Source organism: Cydia amplana, chromosome 7 (genome assembly GCF_948474715.1).
Source record: "Cydia amplana chromosome 7, ilCydAmpl1.1, whole genome shotgun sequence".
Lineage (NCBI taxonomy): Eukaryota > Metazoa > Arthropoda > Insecta > Lepidoptera > Tortricidae > Cydia > Cydia amplana.
The window spans coordinates 3259137-3278794 of record NC_086075.1 but is presented as its reverse complement, the minus strand read 5'-3'; the positions used below and the strand labels follow the sequence as shown (position 1 = coordinate 3278794).

Here is a 19658-nt window from a genome sequence, read left to right as displayed (position 1 = left end):
GGTATTAACACATTCATTGCCACCCAGCCAAACAAGATATCCGCGCTAGGCCACAAAAATTTCGTCATATAAAGCTGTAGTACCACGATCCCGACTATCGGGTCGGCACGGAACGAAATTATAAAATACCCGATATTTGGGTTTTCGGCACAAGTGTACTTTATGCAAAGAGTTATTAATAGTAAAAGAGAAAGGAAATGTGTTTCTAAGTGTTTTCTTGAAGAACTACGTAAGTATTTATAAGATTTGATTCTGATTTCCTATTTTTCTAATTCAATATTTGCACTAGGGGCAAAGAAACATGCCCTTTGGGGCAAATAAACTATTTGCCATATGCTTAAAACGTCTAGCTTAGGTTAAAATAATTAAAACTCCTTTAGATGGCGCGTGAACTCCCATGCGATTTTAGTTACATTGCCAGCTATTGAGGTTATACAATTCAGCCGACCGATTAAATACAGCAATGTCATGAAACGCGCGCCTTTGCAAGTATTGCAAGTTTTCGCATCGTCTAAGTTAGCTATTTTTGTCTGTGTTATTATGACCTACATCGTCACATCATTATACAAAGTATAAAATAAATTAACAACGACATCATTCAATCTTGAAAACTTGAAGTTAATAAAATAATTTTGTTAAGATTAAGAAGAACAAAACTCTGATAATATTTCAAAGTTAATTTATTGACGTTGAAATATATATATAACTACGCATGTAGGATATGTAAGTAAGTATCATCAATTAAGTAAAATTAAATATAACTAGTAAAATTATTATCTATTACTTGCAACGCAGTCTCGAAAAAAGTTCGTTCATTTTGATAAGTAGGTATATTTATTTAGTCCTGATTGAATAGCTATTCAGAAACAATTTTATAACACACCAGAGGATAAACTAGATCCAATAAACAAGATAACGTTATTTTCACAACTAATAAAATATCAAAAAACATAATTCAACTGCCTTTTATTACGTAATACAAATTGCAAATAAAACGTGTAACATTTCTTTATCCATTAACGTCTTTTTGTAACAAAATTGGCATACATTTTCCACTTTACATGTCAAAGACGAGATGTTACATTGATATACGTATAAAAACTTGCGAAATCAGAATCACTCTTTTTACTATTATAAAGAAAGCATTCAAGTTAATGTAAACGACAGAAATGGGCGGATGGGAAATGGGGTATTTTTAAAAGAAAATACACTGCCTGTAAAAAAGAAGCTATTAACAGGCAGTGTATTTTCTTTAGAAGAAGCTATTAACTCTCAGTGTCTCGCTGTACACTAAAATGGGGGCGAACGCGAAGAAAAAACTAGATTTATTCTTAATTCATTGAATGCGCTTTACTGATTTCTTCTCGTCAGCTGAGTACCTATAGTTTCACTAATGGGTTAATACAGAAAATGTTTTTTGACGTGATAACGTCTTATAAATCGATGAACACCGGAAGCATGCACGAAAAAGTGTCACATTGTGGACAGATCTCCATGGTAACGTTACGGCCATGGTAAACGTTAGTAACGTGACACAATCCTATCTATATATAAAATAAATTATGACGTTATCACGCAAAATTATCGTCCGTAAACCAACTTTACAGACAACCATATTTTTTTGTTCGGTAGCGCTAAACGAATTACGAAAACGAAACGCTTACGATGATAAGAGACGAATTTTACATCCTCAATCCAAACGTGCTATTATTTGCTTCTAACATAACGCTATACAAATCTGGGTAAATTTAATATAAAATTTTAGGACAAAAACTACATAATACATTACTAACGTCTGAGATATTTTCACGCTATTCACATATAATTTCAGACCCTTGGGGCCAAGACTGATGCGGCACGTCTCAAATGTCTCGTCTCGACTTGTGTACAATAAAGATAACTCAAAGGTCAAAAGATAAATACCTACTAAAATAATTCTTGCAGGCTTACACAAGTAAATAGCCCGAATTCTGAGTTAGGCCGGAGAGGGAAACCAAGCATTTTATAAGGAAGTTTAGGGTTCTGCCCAATGTTTTCAATTATGGACACGTATGTTTTTTTCCTATGCAAGATAATAAAGTGTTTTACATTGAAATCATTGGGCAGGACTACATCTTCATAATATTTAAGGGGCTTGTGATACGGTCTATAGCCGTAACGTGCTCTGCCTTATTGTGCCATAGCATGCGTTATGACCTATTTCTGGTGATGCATAAAGTCGGTAAGTAACACTGAAGACTTTTCTGTGACGCTATAGAAACTTGTGATGTGCCGCCGTCGTTTGGACAGGCCAGGCCTACCCCGGTTTGTGCCATCAGTTCAAGCGGCTCCGCTAGTCCAAAGCACGCTGTTTAGAATATTGATTATTCTTACACGGCGCCGTCGATTGGACAGAAACGGCTTTGGACAGAGAAGCATGGTCTTTGGTGTCGGAGACCAAGATCCACTTCGGGTCGTCGCGCCACAGCAATAAGTAAGTAAATAGTAAGTTAACTTACCATCTCACTTTTCCTCCTAGCCTTGCTAAGCACTTGCTCTTACCTCCCCCCTCCCACTGCGCTCTATCCCGGTGTGTGCCATGAGTTCAAGCGGCTCCGCCAGTCCAAAGCACGCTGTTTAGAATATTGATGTTTCTTAGGTACACGGTGCCGTCGATTGGACAGAGAAGCATATATATGGTATTTGGTGTCGGAGACCAAGATCCACTTCGGGTCGTCATGCCATCGCCACAGCAGTAAGTAGTAAGTTAACTTACCATCTCACTTTTCCTCCTAGCCTTGCTCAGCACTTGCTCTAACCATTCCCACTGGGCCCTGCCCCGGTGAGGGCCATCAGTTCGAGCGACTCCACCCAAAGCACGCTGTTTAGAATATTGATGATTCTTACACGGCGCCGTCGATTGGACAGAAACGGCTTTGGACAGAGAAGCATGGTCTTTGGTGTCGGAGACCTTGGTCCACTTCGGGTCCACTTCGGGTCGTCGCGCCACAGCAATAAGTAAGTAAATAGTAAGTTAACTTACCATCTCACTTTTCCTCCTAGCCTTGCTCAGCACTTGCTCTAACCATTCCCACTGGGCCCTGCCCCGGTGAGGGCCGTCAGTGCGAGCTGCTCCACCAGCCCAAAGCACGCTGTTTAGCACCACAATACGTAGCTTACTGTGTGACTGCTCTATTGTATAGTAGCCACCTGAAGCAAATAGGACTTTGTTAACATAACTTTCACAAATCAAAGTAGTGAGTATTACAGTAAGAGCTCCTATTTAAATAGTTACAAGTAGGTGGTGACCTTTTGCGTTGAATATGTCCATTTAATATAGTTACATTACCTACGTTTGGGATCAAATAATTGTTACCTGATAATTGACCGGGATCTAACATTTAGGTGGGTGTTACATATAATACTATCAAAATTTGTTGCCTGTCTCATATTGTGATCTCCTCCAATTGAGGGGGGATTTAAATCTTCTCGAGGCAGAGATGGAGGGCTGAAGCCGGTGTAGCTTTATTCGATGTTCATAAGCGCATTGTACTATCTTTTATCTTATCTTATCTTTAAAACCGTCCGTATTTTATTAACTACAATGGGGTTTGTGTTATTTTATTGAATACTAGCTTCTGCCCGCAACTTGGTCTACGTGGTATGAAGATAAAAATCCTATGTCCTTTCCCTTAAACTATCTCCGAGCCAAATTTAATCTAAATCTGTTCAGCGGTTTCAGCGTGAAGAGGTAACAGACAGACAAACTTACTATTGCGTTTATAACTATAGGTATACCTAGTCGAGGGATCTGACGATTTTTTTTAAACAAGTGTAATGTTTCCGAATAGTTGTAATAAAAGGAATAAAACTCGCACGGTGGGTAACTAAATACAAACTATTAGAAGCTGAAGTAATAAGAACTAATATTTTTCTTGTTACTTCAGTTCAGGGGCCTATTTCTCGAACGGTATTAGACTAATAATATTAGTCCGCGAACTGTCAAATCGTATGGGTTACCATGGAAACACACTAATAACATTAGACTAATCTCGTTCTAGAAATGGGCCCCTGATCTCTAGATTAGTAATAGTACGAGCCGCTCCCGTATTGGCTTAACCAGCCACGAAAAACGTTGTCACCCTACCTAACAATCCTTGTATAGTCTGTAATAGACTCGAAGGCCAATGATCGCGTTTTAAAAGTAATAGTATTCTATTAAAATTTATGTTTTAAAATTTATTTTTATTCGTTAACACAAATATTTGAACATTCCATTTTTACGTTTCCATAATACACTAAATGAAATGATATCATGTTAAGAAGTAGTAAACTAGAAATAACTGCTTGTTGTTCATACTTGCTACATAATTTAGTTCGTTAAGTTATATTGCTAATTACTTGGCAACATTTTTATATTTAAAAGTTATTAATAAGGCCAGAAACACGGCATGTTAATAACACAGGCATTTTTCATTAAAAATCTAATGACATAATTAACAGTAGGCGGTATTAAGGCTGGTATTAGGTGTATAATTAAACCTTGGCTTATTGGTAGTAAAAGAGCGAATATTCTATTCTGAATTGAAAATGATCTTGTCTTGGCATTCATTAAAATTGTCACTCTGAAGTAGCGTCCCCCCGCCATCCTAGAGAACAATTTTTTTACTAAATATATGCCGGCCATATTGAACTAACGCTGGGAAGACGAATTAGCTGCTGTACGTGCGACTCACGATATCTGTCACTGTATTCCTCTAAAGTCCTCCATGGACAGACATACAGAGAGAGACACATTGACGTATATCTCAGGACTGGCCTTACGGGCAATAAGAATGGGGCATGAATGGGGCCAGTACAGCAGTGTGACACCGCTGAACTAGTACCGCTGAATAAGTGCCCGTAAGGCCCGTCCTGAGATATACGTCAATGGAGAGACAGCAAAAGCAGTCCTACAGCACCGTCCACGCCTAGGGAGCTCGAAAGGCATAAATGGTCCTAGAGTAAAATGTAGATCATTAACTCCTTCTTATGTGATGTAGGTAGGTAACAACATAACTTATGGTCTTTATGCGTTGCGCGTAGAAGTTCTCGGCTCCTAGAAAGATGCAGTATATTTGTTTCGCATTATCCGCTTTGTCACATTATATTAGCGTGTATTAAAGTAAGTTACCAGTCTCAAAGGTCTGAAGCGCTTCAGTAGGCAGCCACTGCATCCACATGTCGACCAGCTTCCTGGACGGCGGGGGGTCGTTGTGACCCAGCGCTGGAAAGACGAACTGGCTGCTGAACGTCCGGCTCAGTATATCTGTCACGTTCCGGACAGCTTCTAGTTTGTATTCCTCTTTTAGATGCTCCATGGAGGATGAGAGGATGTCACTGGAAAGAAAAGAACGATGAGAATGTCGTATGCATTGAATTAAATAAACATCAGATAAAAGTGGACTCAGTTTAATTGTATGGCTTGGTATCGGCTTAATATAGAAGCCAAATACCTAAACTGAGACATATTTTCGCATATCTTATTTTTTATATATAACTTGTAAATTGTTTTAAAAATTTACTGTATGATCATTAGCGATGATTCTCGTAAAATGTGAACTGAAATAATTTACATAACTCTCAAATATTTGCGACTTGATTTATAGAACGAGGTATCTAATTATGTTCATATTTTTCTGGTGTCTCAAAATAGTGCAGTCAAAGTAGATATTAAAAAGTAAAAGTAAGTAGATAATAAAATTAAATATCGCTCCATATACATAAACCTCAACCTAACTGTCCAAGGCCCTAGATCACACGGTCGCGGTAGGCCTAGGAAGCGCTGGCTGGACGTCGTGATATCGGACATGGAAGAGAACAACCTCACACCTGAGGATGCCGAAGACCGGGCGAAGTGGAGAAGACTGAGCAGGAAAGCGCACCCTGGCGCTAGGCCGGGAAAACGCTAGGTTGAAGAAGAAGATCGCTCCATATAAATATCCTAGACTTCAAAGCAGTAGTAGCAACGGATACCGAGATAAACGCTAAACGAGAGATGGCTCTAGAATAATACCCACGATAGACTATAAATACATACTGCACTAATGCATACTGTCGTCCCAATCAGCACGCCTCATCGATTGCAGCTTCCTTTTGTTATATAATTGGTTTATTTGCAGGAAAGGTTACGTACTTTATTTCCAAGTAGGGTTGACACGAGTGTGAGATTAATATTGTTTATTATTAGAAACGCGTGTTGGAGTTTCTGAGAAAAGACAAAGTCGCCCCGAAAATATCTTTTTGTAAAAAAATATACTTTAACATATTATTATACTTTACACACACTTATGTTAGGATTTTTATTACTTAATTATGTTAAAAACAGAACAGACTTTAATATTTTAAGAAATAAACACAGTTGAAACTAGATACTTTTTATGCGAAACGTGTGGGGAAAATTTTCTTGTTAGTGTAGTTTAGCGAACATCGGGCTGTTTTTATACACATGTTGTTTTTAACTATTTTCTTGTAAGAAAAGAATAAATTTAAAAGTGTGGGTTGAATTTTAAAAACACAGTTAATAACGTATTTTCGTTGAACGATTTAGGAACTCTGTTAGGATATTAGGCAAGCAAAATTTAATGAGTGGTAGGTGGTATATATATGATAGCTAGGCTTGTATTGTATCTACTTAGAATGTTATTTTTTTAGGTCAGTTCAGGCAAGAAAGAGGAACGCTATGATAAAACAATTTTGTTTTATTAGACATTAGACGACAAAAAAGAAATGTTGATTTATGGATCAACAATATATTTTACAAAAACTACAATTAAAATTAGTTGGATTTTTGGCAACCCTAACTCGAAGAGAGTAAATAATTCCATTGTGACGAACCTGATAGCCGGCGGCGCGTTGTCTCTACGAGCTTCTTTTTATACTAATTGCACGTTTTCCTCTTACTCGACGGTACTTGGCTATTTGTACTGAGAATTCGAGATATTTTTGGCGACCCTACTTATGGAGAAGAACTAATTAGTGTAGTACAAAAGTTATTTTATGTACAAGTGACAAGAAGGTAGAAGTTTTCAGAAGTAGGTTCAATGTGTTTCAGGTCATAATTGAAAAATTCTGAATATAAAATTGGAACAGTGGCACCGGTGTATTCCCATTTGTTCCGGCCTACGTGACCGCCGCCATACATGAGGGGACAGATGGGAATATACATAAGGCAGGGACAGATGGAACCAATTCCCACCTATTCCCGGCGGTGACAAATGAAATACACCGTGGCACCAGTAGGTAGAAATAAAAAGAACTAGAAAGATCGAGGTATTTTGTTCTAAAAATATTTCCTAATAGGTACCTGATATGTTCAGCAAAAATTGATTTGCTCCACTAATAATGAGGTCTACCGAGGTATATCTATACAATCAATGCAAGCCAAAGCTATTCTCAATTCTTTCCCCTTCAAAGGTTACCCTGAACTTTCACACGAGGCCACTGAACCACTACACACTTGTCGCGTGATGTAACATAACCATCACAATAAAAGCTCTTATGACATTAGGCTTATAAGCCGTTACTAATGAAATTACTGTTAATATTTATTTGATCAGAATAAGAAAGGTTGTAAACGCCATAGGTTGAGAATTTGCAGAAATATGTGAATAGTAAAGATTGATTGTTGAATTTTTGGTAATGATTGTTTAGATTATGGCGTGTTGTTATGCAGTGTTAAAATTGAACAAAATAGTTTGTTACGAGGCATACAAAGAACCATGCCGAATTTGGCCTATGATCCGATAAGCATGCTATATAATTATGTATACGATAAATTTGATCATATTTCTTACAATCTCATACATACATTAGATTCTATTTACAAAGCTATTTACATCGCTGTAATGGGTTCCGCGGCTTGACATTTTTCAATTCCGTGCCGTTCTGATTTCCGGGAACCGGACGCGGGCAAGATTAAGCTGCATACGTGAACCGTCCGGCTGAGACGGCTACCGGATTTTTCCGGGCTTTGTCCGGCAGCAAAATGAGATTTCTACCTGGATTCGAGAGAATGGGAATAAAGCGGGATTTTTGTGGTTATGGCGGAAATTGTGGGGATTTTTTCATACATACTTAAGGTTGAAATAACGCCTTTTGACACGAAATATTTAGGGCATCGCCATTTTTTTAAACAAAAAATAACCCTTGTGGCGTAAAGCCAATGAACAAATGGACTGTATTTTTTGGGGAAAAAATTAATGTGGTAGGGATCAAAATTTGGGAAATTTAAGATCCGGCTCGAAGGACCAGAAAATGTGGCGTAAAGCCAATGAGCAAATGGACTGTATTTTTTGGTGTACCTACTATACTAACTTATGAGAGAGTAACTGAGCTTACCGGTGGGTTTTCCTTCTGCGGCTGGCAGAGGCCTCTGCGGTAGGTAGATTGCTGCTTCCTGGTTACACGGTGAATAGGTTTTCTCGGTTTTATATTGTAATTAGGAATATTAGGATATGTTACTCCTTCGCGTGATGGTGACACTAAAGTTGGCAGCTATTGTTTTTTCTACACCCTTTTATGTCGCCGGCCAGTAGCCTCGCTACCTCAAATAAGTTAGTATAGCATGAAGGCGAAATACTAAACAACCCTTTACTGCCGTAGTATAACATTAACGTGACATTGTGAACTAACATAAGTAAATAATCGTAAAATAATTAAGGCTGTTCATGTTTTCAAGAAAACCCAGGGAAACCGAGGAAAACCATTTTTTCCATGTGAAAACTTAATTAAATAGATAATAATAATTCAGCCTTTATACGTCCCACTGCTGGGCACAGGCCTCCTCTCATGCGCGAGAGGGCTTGGGCTATAGTCCCCACGCTAGCCCAATGCGGATTGGGGACTTCACATACACCTTTGAATTTCTTCGCAGATGTATGCAGGTTTCCTCACGATGTTTTCCTTCACCGAAAAGCTAGTGGTAAATATCAAATGATATTTCGTACATAAGTTCCGAAAAACTAATGAGTTTGAGTTTCGTACCAATGGGTACGAGCCAGGATTTGAACCCGCGACCTCCGGATTGAAAGTCGGGCGTCATATCCACTCGGCCACCACCGCATAATAATAATAATTAAATATAATTAAATAGATACGTATTTAAAAAATATAATCTTTCTATAGCATGTTTAAAATTAAAAGTCAAGGTTGTTAGTTGAAGCCTCCTCGACGCTCAATAACCCTAATCATTTTAGCATAGAAAATTATAATAGACGATTAAAGGTTTGAAAAGACCCGCGGGCTTAAGGCCCCAGCCTATTGCATGATAAAATACTATTAGTAATTTTGTATGTAATAAGTATTAGCTTGTATTTTATTATGCAATAGTTCCCTGATAGGTACTGTACTTTGTAACTCCTTTTTTTTTAATTGTAGGTATCACCATTTTGATTGAGATTTCTGATCCTCATCAATAAATCAAATAATGCCCTAGATTACTGTATGCTTGTACGGGTATCTCTTGGCTTCTATTATCTCAGCCCCTAAATTAGGTATGCTCATAAATTAACGGGCGAAATATTAATAGACCCTCTCGCTGGCACGTGCTCCTTTCCCGATAGCTTGCTGTGACGGAGGGGATGATATAATTATCTTTGGGATAGCGTAAACGGCTCGGGAGTACGTAACCAATACATGTGTTACTTAATGAAAATTTAAAGCTAAAAATCACAGGAGTACATTGGATTTTACAGTTCATTAAGAAGGGGCAAAATTTTATTTTTAAAGCAAAATTTTATTTTTATATTTTATTTTGTATTTAATTGTTACAAGTTTTTTTACAAACGCAAATGCTATGAAATAAATCATACCGAAAATGAGGGGTCACCGCAAAAACCGAATTTCGCAAATTGCGGTCATTTTTCTCTATCACTCTAATTACGCCTTCATTGGAGTAAAATATAAAGATCCCCGCAATTTGCGAAATTCGTTTACGTGGTAGCCCCTCTGGAATTTTTGCAAGGGCAGCCTCCTAGCAAAACCAATAGGTAGTAGGCTCGATAAAAAAATAACCAAGAAACAATTAAATTTTTAACAATCTAATTTTCAATTTAATTCTATTGTATGTCGACTATGTCTTACCCTGCGTACACAGCAATATATATTTGTTCATTCTATTTAGGTACTGCCTGATGTCAACAGCTAGAAAATTAAACAGTTATTTTTATCAGTATGTACCTACATATCGTCATATCATATATACCTAATTGAAATCGCTAAGCTAAGCCGAATATTTTAATTTACAAGCACAAAAATTTGTCCGCTCGAGGAGTGGGATCGATCTATGCGGCATTATCAGACACACTTTTCAGCTTATTTGCACCAAAAAGTAGTTAAACTAGTTCCTAAACATTCCAAAAACTATTATAACACAAAACGTTTCACATCGCATCTGCATGTAATATTCACCATAATCTCATTAGAATTTCCACATTTACTGCTAAAGTACTTAACTAAAGGATCCTCTGTCCGAGTACAAAAGGAAATTATATCTCCCTTACGGCGGGATGTGCATGGACCGTATGCATAATAACCAACTGGCCATGTAAGTGTTACCGTTGAGCGAGTCCGGGAGAGTTGAGCCCTCGGTAGAACCAGTTTCATATGACCTTGATACTTGTAACAGCTAAGGTCAGTAGCCCTTAAAATTAAAGATTTTGACTGGCGAATGCGAACCGAAAGACGCAATCGGATACTTTTCTGTTGGTAACCTTCCAAACAATGCAGGACGTCGTATAGCTCCCGTCACTTGGTAATACCTCGCAGGTGCATTATAACACTGTCACGTAGACAAGTGACCATCATATCCGTTCTGGTTCATCAACATAATCATCATCATTTTAGCCTCCTGTCGCCCACTGCTGAGTATGCTGGAACCATTGCGGCCTCTCTTCATCTACGTTACTTATCCCGGTCCTGGACTAATCTCATCTCATCCATAAGTACCCCGCGATCTTCTAAATTTCGTCTATCTGACACCAAGCGCTTCTTTTGCCCGAAAGCGGCCACCAATCCGTCAAAATTTTGGTCTACCTACCATAACTCTGCCTGGAAACATGTCCCGTCTAAATTTAAGCTTGGTTGGACATCACCTATGTCGCGCAACTTAGTCTCGACATTCTTTAGGGATCTGGTTTTTAAATTTAATGCCAAACATGGCGCGCTCCATCGCTTCTTAATTTTTCCGTTATGGTTAATAACTTTAGGCAGGGGAATTATAGATGAGAGCAGCACTTACTAGACTTACTTCAGCTGATCATGAGTTCTTATATTGGTTAGTCAGAGCTTGAGACTAAGCCAAGTGATTGGAACGTCAAGCTGGTCACATTCAAAGTTACTCCTCACTCTGAATATTTAGCTCAACCCCTCCTCAACTCCGAAATTGAGGCTTACTCCTTTATAAATTATAACTACTTTACAATGAACCAAGTTCCAAAGACACTGCAACTTTGATTAATAAGGTCCCGAGTTTGGTCTAATTCTCCAAAGTTTGCCTGATGTTAATAAATATTTCATTTGAACACTAAGACAACTAATATTGCCGGTGTCTTTGCTTAGTAAACAAGCTTTAGTATTACAAATTAGGCTTTGGCTGCTTGGCGAAGTGAGACAAGAGCAATCAGGAGTTTGTAACTACTTTTGGGAGTCAATAGCTGTCGCATTTACATCCCGAAAACTTAATGGAGTAGGTACCTGTTGTTTATGACAACTTGTTAGTATGTACCTACCTAGGTTTGAAACCTATCAATGCAGATAAAAGCATTGAGTATGGTATACAAAATTGAAAATTATATGTGACGTTCCACGGCAAAAGGTACCTTATGGCACTTGGCGCTTACGTCGCATAGCGCCGCAATAATAATAGCGCGCGGCGGCGGAGCGGCGTTAATAATAGCTTAAGCGCCAACGGCCATAAGGTACCTTTACCCGTGGGATGTCACATATGTAATCTGTTGAGAAAAATGTCTATTAGCTTAAACTCTTAGATACTCTTCAAGTATAACTCATAACAAAGTCTTAATTTCATGAGAACTTGGTTGGCACTTGTCTTGTTTCAGTATCGATAAGTACTTCATGCATCTAGAGGTTGGGCGTTCGGTACCCACTGCTCACTAAGGATCGTGACTACACTGGTCTGGCTGCAAATTCTTGGTCTAAATATTTTAGTTATGGTAGCAAAAAGCAGGTGAACATTTTACTCCCATACCTTACGTAGTGTACGTAGTCTACGTTCTGGACTCTTAGGTACCTACTTCAATAATTTTCAATTTCATTTTCAATAAATAGTTGCTTCTTAGTAATCTACGATGGCTATTACAGTAATTAGACTTTCGAGGTACAAATTTGTATACCTTTTGTCTGGCTTTGCCATTCTTTTCTAGGATAAGTACGTGAAAATACACAATTTCATTTATTAGATATAATAATTTCTTCATTTATTAGGTATAATAATTGCATGACAAAAGGTATTCGGATATTACGTTATTGAGTTATGTTTGTAGACATCAAATACAAGTAGGTATAATATAAAAATACCTATTGATATCGCTGGTACAATTTCTACACTACTAAGCATGAGCCCGATTCAGATTAAATAACTTGTTTCGGTTTGATCTTATTTTGATACGATCTTGAAGATAGGTCTTAATGATTGGTGCATGTAAAATGAAGTGATTTGTGCACGAGATACCAGGCACAGAAGTAAATCATCAGAATGATCGTCAAGGTTGCATCTAAATCAGTAAAGTTCAAAACAATAACATAATTATTTTTAAATCAATCGACTTCCAAGAATCAGCTGATAATAAATTCACACAACACAATCACTAAACTAGACCTCGTACACTAATTATGCTGACTGGTTCATCTGGAATCTATTGTCTAGGGCCCAAGAGAGACTGAACTGATAATTAATGAACATTCAATACTAGTGGAACCGTTTTTCCTTGTAGGTTACAGTTGTGAATAGACGCTATCAAGGTAAAAACAAAATATTTCAAAGTTTTCACCTAGATCGTAGAAAAATATGGATTTGTTTTTATTTGCTTTATGATTAAACTAATTTAAAAAAAATTCAGACCGTAGAATGAACTCCAAGGTGTCGAAAACATCGAATGAGTGGTATTTGTGGCTCTCAGTGGATGTATTTCATACCAACTGTCTGAAATCAGGGCTGGAATAGTTAGCTTACCCAGTTAAGTAATTGTTATTTGTTACTTTTATCTAATTTACAAAGTATATATGTTCTGGTCAAATCTGGCAAGCTAAAATAGACCCACTTCCCATAATAATTATGACCCGGAATAGTCAGACAGACAGACGCACGAGTGATCCTAAAAGGGTTCCGGTTTTTCCTTTAGAAGTACGGAACCCCAAAAAAAGCGACCGCCGCATGCGCAGTTGTCTGAGAGCATCTAATTTTGCCGAGGGGTGTCTTACCCAGTCCACAGCACGAACTCCAAGGTGTCGGGATGCCGCGCCGCCATCAGCGCGGCCGCGCTCTGTATCAGGTTCCATGAGCTATCGCAGGAGTGGTCTCTGTGCCTCTCGTTCCGGTGGTTGTGTTCCATGCTGCCCCGGTGTCTACATCCTGGGGAGAAGATGTTCAGTTAGAAAATGTAAATCTCTAAAAGTAACGGTGTAAAAGACAGGCAACCACAGAACCTTATTAAAGAGGTAAGAATGGCTATCGCGCGCAGTTATTATCGGAACCAGTGTCGCCGCTCGTTCCTCTCCACATTTACTAACACTCGCGCAACGGTAGTAAAAACTTGTGTGCCTGGTGAATGGATACGCCTCCTTTAGACAGATTTGATGTCTGGCTTCTTAATCTGAAGGTTATTGTGGCGCAAAAAGGCATGTTTACTTCGTTTTTGGTCAGCGCGGGCGAGTAGCATACGAGCGTTTGCTCAAAACCGGCGGCGACACGTACCCTGCTCGCATCGCCGCGCCATTCTAACTTGTTCTGTGCAGGCAACCCTGTAAAAAGCTCTTTGGGTCTCAACGTATAATGACGCAGTCCAGGGGCCTTACCATGATGTCTTATTGCGATTATGTTTAGGACCTAAACTGAATTGCTAAGGGATGGAGTTATGCGACTTATTTAGCTCCGTCCTTTAGCAATTCAGTTTAGGCCTTAAACAGAATCGCAATAAGACATCATGGTAAGGCCCCTGTACTCACAATACCTGTTCGATGTACTGATATTTTTTATTTATTTTTTTATAATTAATGGGCTTAGTCATGGCCAATTCGCCACAGACTAGCCGAGGCGAAGACGTGGCCTACGATGGAGCGAGCCTGCCCACCCTTGATTTGAAGGTTGTATAATGTTAGACAGAATATATTATCTCAATTTGCACGACTTAACTTTCCGGGAAAACTGCTTCGAGCTACATGGCGCCTGAGAACAGTTTCCCGTCTATTTTAAACATGACATTTAGTTCTTTTGTGATATTTTTATCTTTAGTTGACATTTTAATGACAATTCCAAATTATTTAAGTACGTTGACATCGATTTATATTCTTGGTTTATATTCAATTGTGTTTTTCTTTGTAAATGATGATCCTTATTAGGAGACAATTATAATTATAATTACAGTATTCTCCAATACTGTAGCAGTCACGCTGGTGCGGTTAGAATTTGAATGGTAGTCTAAAGGATGACTCACGTTAGACCGGGCCGGGCCCGGGCCGAGGCGTAAGGCATGTCATTTTCTATGACGGCTGATCGGTGATCACGTGGTGCTTTCCATAGAAAAGGAAGCGCCGGAAGCTCCAGCCTGGCTTCGGCCCGGTCTAGCGTGAGTCATCTTTAAAAGTGAAGTCACTTAACACAATAGAAATCTGTCAATCAATTGAATTTTAAAGTTATTCAATATGTTTCTAAAGGCAAAGGATGCTGGAGTCTAATTTATAGTGCTTTTATATATATTATAAGACCACTATCGGCATTAGTTCCAGCACAAAGACAAATTAGAACTTTAGATTTGTGTTTAAACAACACTTAAGGGGCTACTTGTAGTTTCCGTCCCAGTTTCAAACTTTGATAGCAGTTAATTTGGTTAAATCTAAGACCTGAGGTTGGTGTTTGGTATCAAACTAACATGAAAACAATTGAAATGATACTATTGACTCCTATGCTCTTTTTAAATAAATGATACTAAAATGACAGATGCATTGCATGCAAATTTACTATCCAATCAGCCAGGTTTTGTATTAGTTTTGTGCTGAAATGACTGATTGACAAATTACAAATTCAAATAATCGTATGTGCTTGGTAAGTAGTAGTAATAATTATGCGTAAGACAACCAAAACTTAGCGAGAGCAACGTCGTAATAAAAACTCTCTAGGGGAAGTAAATTTAATAATAAAGACAAAGAGGCTGATTCTGATTAACCGTTTGTTATGGGTTTAATATGGTTTTGACACGACCTATGGCATTCGCTCACGCTAATAGGGATGATGTCACATGTTGAATTTTATAACAAAATCTAGTAAAATAGATAGCAAACGAGCAATTTATCACAACATTGTGGTTATTAAAAAAATATATGGAATTAATACAAAAATACAGCACCTGAAAGTTTCAAAATTTAAGTTTTTTTTTTTTTACTTTCAAAAACGAGATAAGTAAGCATAACCTACCATTCTATTCATCACATTTTATCCAAAAAAGGATTGTATAGCAATTATATATGTATAATTATGTATATAATATATATACATAAACGCAATATTTCACCGCCCAAAATGCAATTTTCTTGTTTTGTTCATACTTCAAGATGCGATCTCAGTGACCTTGACGTCACGTTCATATAGCGTTTTGTTCGGGGCGTTTCGCGAGTGAAGTACGACGGTCGGACATTGACTATCATTTCTGACTTTTGTATTGCTTTAATGCAATGGGGTATAGACATTTGATCCTAAAAACAAACCTGATTGATTGATACCATAAATGAAAATTTGTCATCTAGCCTATATTGGTGTGTATGTAATGCTGATTTGATGCTGACAGGAGTGGTTTTATTATAGGAAACTCGTTTACGCTCATTGGTGCGCGTGAAATGCACTGCAAGACGTGTCAAGTTTCAACTATAACAAGATCAAAACCATTACAAGCTGTTTAATCAGAATCGGCCTCTGTCTCTTGGGAAAGTACATAATAAAGAGAAAGTTAACAACAGTGACGGAATTACGGCCCCGTGCTTAGAAGGTTTCATAGTGACCTAGACGGTAGAAAATGTAAAGGCGTAAAAGTTGTTTCAACCGTAATTTTATAGTTTATTCATATGTGCGTTACGACAAAATTTTATGACAACCGTGATAAAAAAGATGAGTAAGAAAATAAGTAGATAATTAAAAAAAAAAACACAGAAGCATCTTTATAGTATACCTATAGTCAATGTAGTCATACACTATTAAAATAAAAAACTAGTTACCTACTCTATAAGTTTTTATAAAACTTTGCCCATTCTTAGTCTTAATCTGTAAAAACAAAAATAAGTGCATTCGTCGTCAAAAGTTCCTAATTATAATTATAATAAAACATCATCAAAAACTTTACAAACTAGCAACTCAACCTGGTAATGTTGGTCATTTCACAGATCATACCGCGCGCGACCAACAGCCGCCCTAACTGCCCTCTTGAGACGGAGCATTAAATAAATAACCCAAGTCCCGGGAATATAGAACCTTGGAAACAGACTGGTAACGCAATACCGCAACTTATCTGATTACGAGATGGTCCACTATAACCCATCCTTAAGAGGAAAGGGGATGGTCGCTTCTCCATACAAACGTAGTCCCCATTTTCCTGTCTGGATATTGACATTATGGAAAATGTTTTTACATAAATTGATGTGTATTAACCATAGCTATGCCCCTACGTTTGACATTTCCGATTTTTTTTTATTATGAAAATTAGGAGCGAAAAACACATCTCATAAAAAAAATTAAATGCTCTGAACTCTTATAATAATTAAACATTCGAAACGCGGCATAGGCGTGGTTGATATACAACAAAATTGTGTCAAAATATTTTCAATAATGTTAATTTCCAGAGAGGAAAATGAGGATTTCGTTTGTATGAAAAGGTGTTTTCGCGCGGATCCTCCACTTTCGTCTTAAGAAATGCTGTAATACGGTTTTATTCCCCTAAAGATATACAATCATCCCAAAAAACGTGTAGGTATTCTTGGCCTGACAACCAGATTGTTACAATTGTCATAGTAGGTAACATAAAATCTTATGTCGAAAGCTTTTGCTCAGTCTTCTGCGGGCCCGACACTATCATGAATAATGACATGACTTGTCATGACAATCCAACGTTCATTCTAGTTTGGTCATGACATTCCAAAATCTCCCCACACACTTGTCAGTATTTTACATCATTACTTAGCCAGGGGAGTTAAAGTTATTATTTTCCTTTCAACGTGATATAAATTTATTTGTAATTTCTCCGGCTTCATTGATGGGTTTCGTGACATTGCTGGCATGTTAGGCATTTCGTCGAATTCGCGGGACAATAGGGCATTATATTTCAAGATGAAAATGGCTTCGTCTGCGGACTGATTTTTATTGTGAGAGACGACAAAACATCAGCCTAAAATTAAATATATAAAATATTGTAGGCACGTAGGCAGCCTTCAATATGTCCGATTGACTTAGATATACCTAACTTACTATTTATAAGCACATATTTAGCAGCAACAGGCACGTATTTTTAACTCATAAGTGCCTATAAGTTGGGTTTTGGCAAGGTGCGAAGTCGGTGGAGAGGGAAGTGGCGCTGATCGTCACAAACACAGGTAATCTTATGAAATGTCCCACATTAGTACTAGCGGCAGCCGCTTGAACTAATTTTCCTCCATAAGATTTAACGTAGAAAGTCCGACAAAATGAGGGCAGCACCAGTCGTGCACCTAGCGAACAGGATCATAATGTATGTTAATAAAAAAAATGTCTGTATAATGTACTAAATAAATGTTTGAAGGAAAGTTCTCTTCTCTTGTTCTCTCGGGTTTGTCATTTGCACCACTTAGTTATATAACATTACGGTACTTTATTCCTGTCAAAGAATACTGTTTCACTCCCAAGCCTGAATTACTAGCATAAATTTTATGTTGCGTTTCTTCATTCACACATTCAAGATTACGAAAACATAAGAAGCTTTTTAATAATCCCGTTTAACCAGGGATTCTAACATGTGCTAATGGTTTCTTGGAAACGGACGAAAAATAGCATTATTTTGTTGTTTTTAATAAGTACATGATAATAAGTAATTTTGTATCAACGTGAGTTTGTTTATGCTTACCGGCAAATAGGTAAATATATATACTTGATAAATATCGGAGTAGACAACAGCACGCGTGAATTAACCGTATAATTAAAGTATACAGGATGCTTTCGTTATTACTGCCCAAACTCTGAGGGGTCAAAATGTAGGTCATACTGAACAACTTTTACTATGGGGCCAACCCCGAAATCGCGAAAAAAAAATCAGCTGTTCTATAGAAATCATTGACTTCTGATTGACCAAAATGTATGAGACGGTAGATTTATTTATTTATTTCGGGGTTGGCCCCATAGTAAAAGTTGTTCAGTATGACATACGAGTACATTCACCCCTCAGAGTTTGGACAGTGATTACAAAAGCAGCCAGAGGGGCTACCGCGAAAACCGAATTTCGCAAATTGCGGGGATCTTTCTCTTTTACTCCAATGAAGGCGTAATTAGAGTGACAGAGAAAAATGCCCGCAATTTGCGAAATTCGGTTTTCGCTGTAGCCCCTCTGTATATTCCGCATACCGCAACCACAAGGCGACAATAAATAAAAGCATATATATATTATAATATAAACAAACCTCTATGCAGCTCCAGGGAGTTATGGAACGGGTCATAATGGAGATCAGTGATGTGCCAGAAGTAACCTGCGAACAAAAGTCCGGTCAGGGCGGATTGAAAATAATGTGCCACAGGTGGATTTGTAGCGGCGGGTGTTTAGTTTGAAACATACGAGTATGTCGGTATTATGGTGAGACAAAAGAGCTAGAAGATAAGGAGAAAAGAGTGTAAAAACAGTTTCTGTCTACATTAGCAAGTGTTACACGGTTGAGGTAGGTACTGCAACACAGACAGTAAGTCTGCTGAAATACGACCCAAGTGAATTCAATTACGTTTTCGTAAATAATAATGTGTTAAAATCGTGATTTAAAATCAGTGATAAGTATAATCCAGACTTACCAATTTTCGCATCAGTCAGTGTTAGCCAAAACAGGCCGATGATGTACACGACGTAGTTAGTGAGATTCATATTACTGAGTTACATGACGCTGACGCTGACGCAGTCATCCTTCATTTGCCTGCGGACAAACAAACAAATTGGTCATTAAATTATGTATATGTATATTGACTACACCACACCGGTGTTACGCCATAAATCGTCTGGAATAGACGCAAAGGCCAATGATGATGATGATAATGATTTATTGACTAGAGAAGTCACTATTTATATATACGATTGAATAGGAATTAATTGCGTTTACTTGAAGGGGCTTTATATAAATAAATAAATATCAGGGGACATCTTACACAGATCAACCTAGCCCCAAACTATGCAAAGCTTGTACTATGTATA

The 19658-nt window shown here is 37.8% G+C and overlaps 1 protein-coding gene across 1 annotated transcript in view; it reads right to left on the bottom strand.

The window, feature by feature from the left end:
• Nucleotides 1-19658, bottom strand: part of LOC134649408 (acid sphingomyelinase-like phosphodiesterase 3a) — a 93034-nt gene that overhangs the window by 6065 nt on the left and 67311 nt on the right. The window contains exons 2-6 of the mRNA XM_063504158.1: nucleotides 19265-19383; nucleotides 18886-18951; nucleotides 13459-13609; nucleotides 5153-5358; nucleotides 3023-3189 (exon numbers count right to left, since the gene is read on the bottom strand). Coding sequence (XP_063360228.1) covers nucleotides 3023-3189; nucleotides 5153-5358; nucleotides 13459-13609; nucleotides 18886-18951; nucleotides 19265-19334 — 660 coding nt within the window. The 5' untranslated portion in view covers nucleotides 19335-19383. The remainder of the gene's footprint in view (nucleotides 1-3022; nucleotides 3190-5152; nucleotides 5359-13458; nucleotides 13610-18885; nucleotides 18952-19264; nucleotides 19384-19658) is intronic.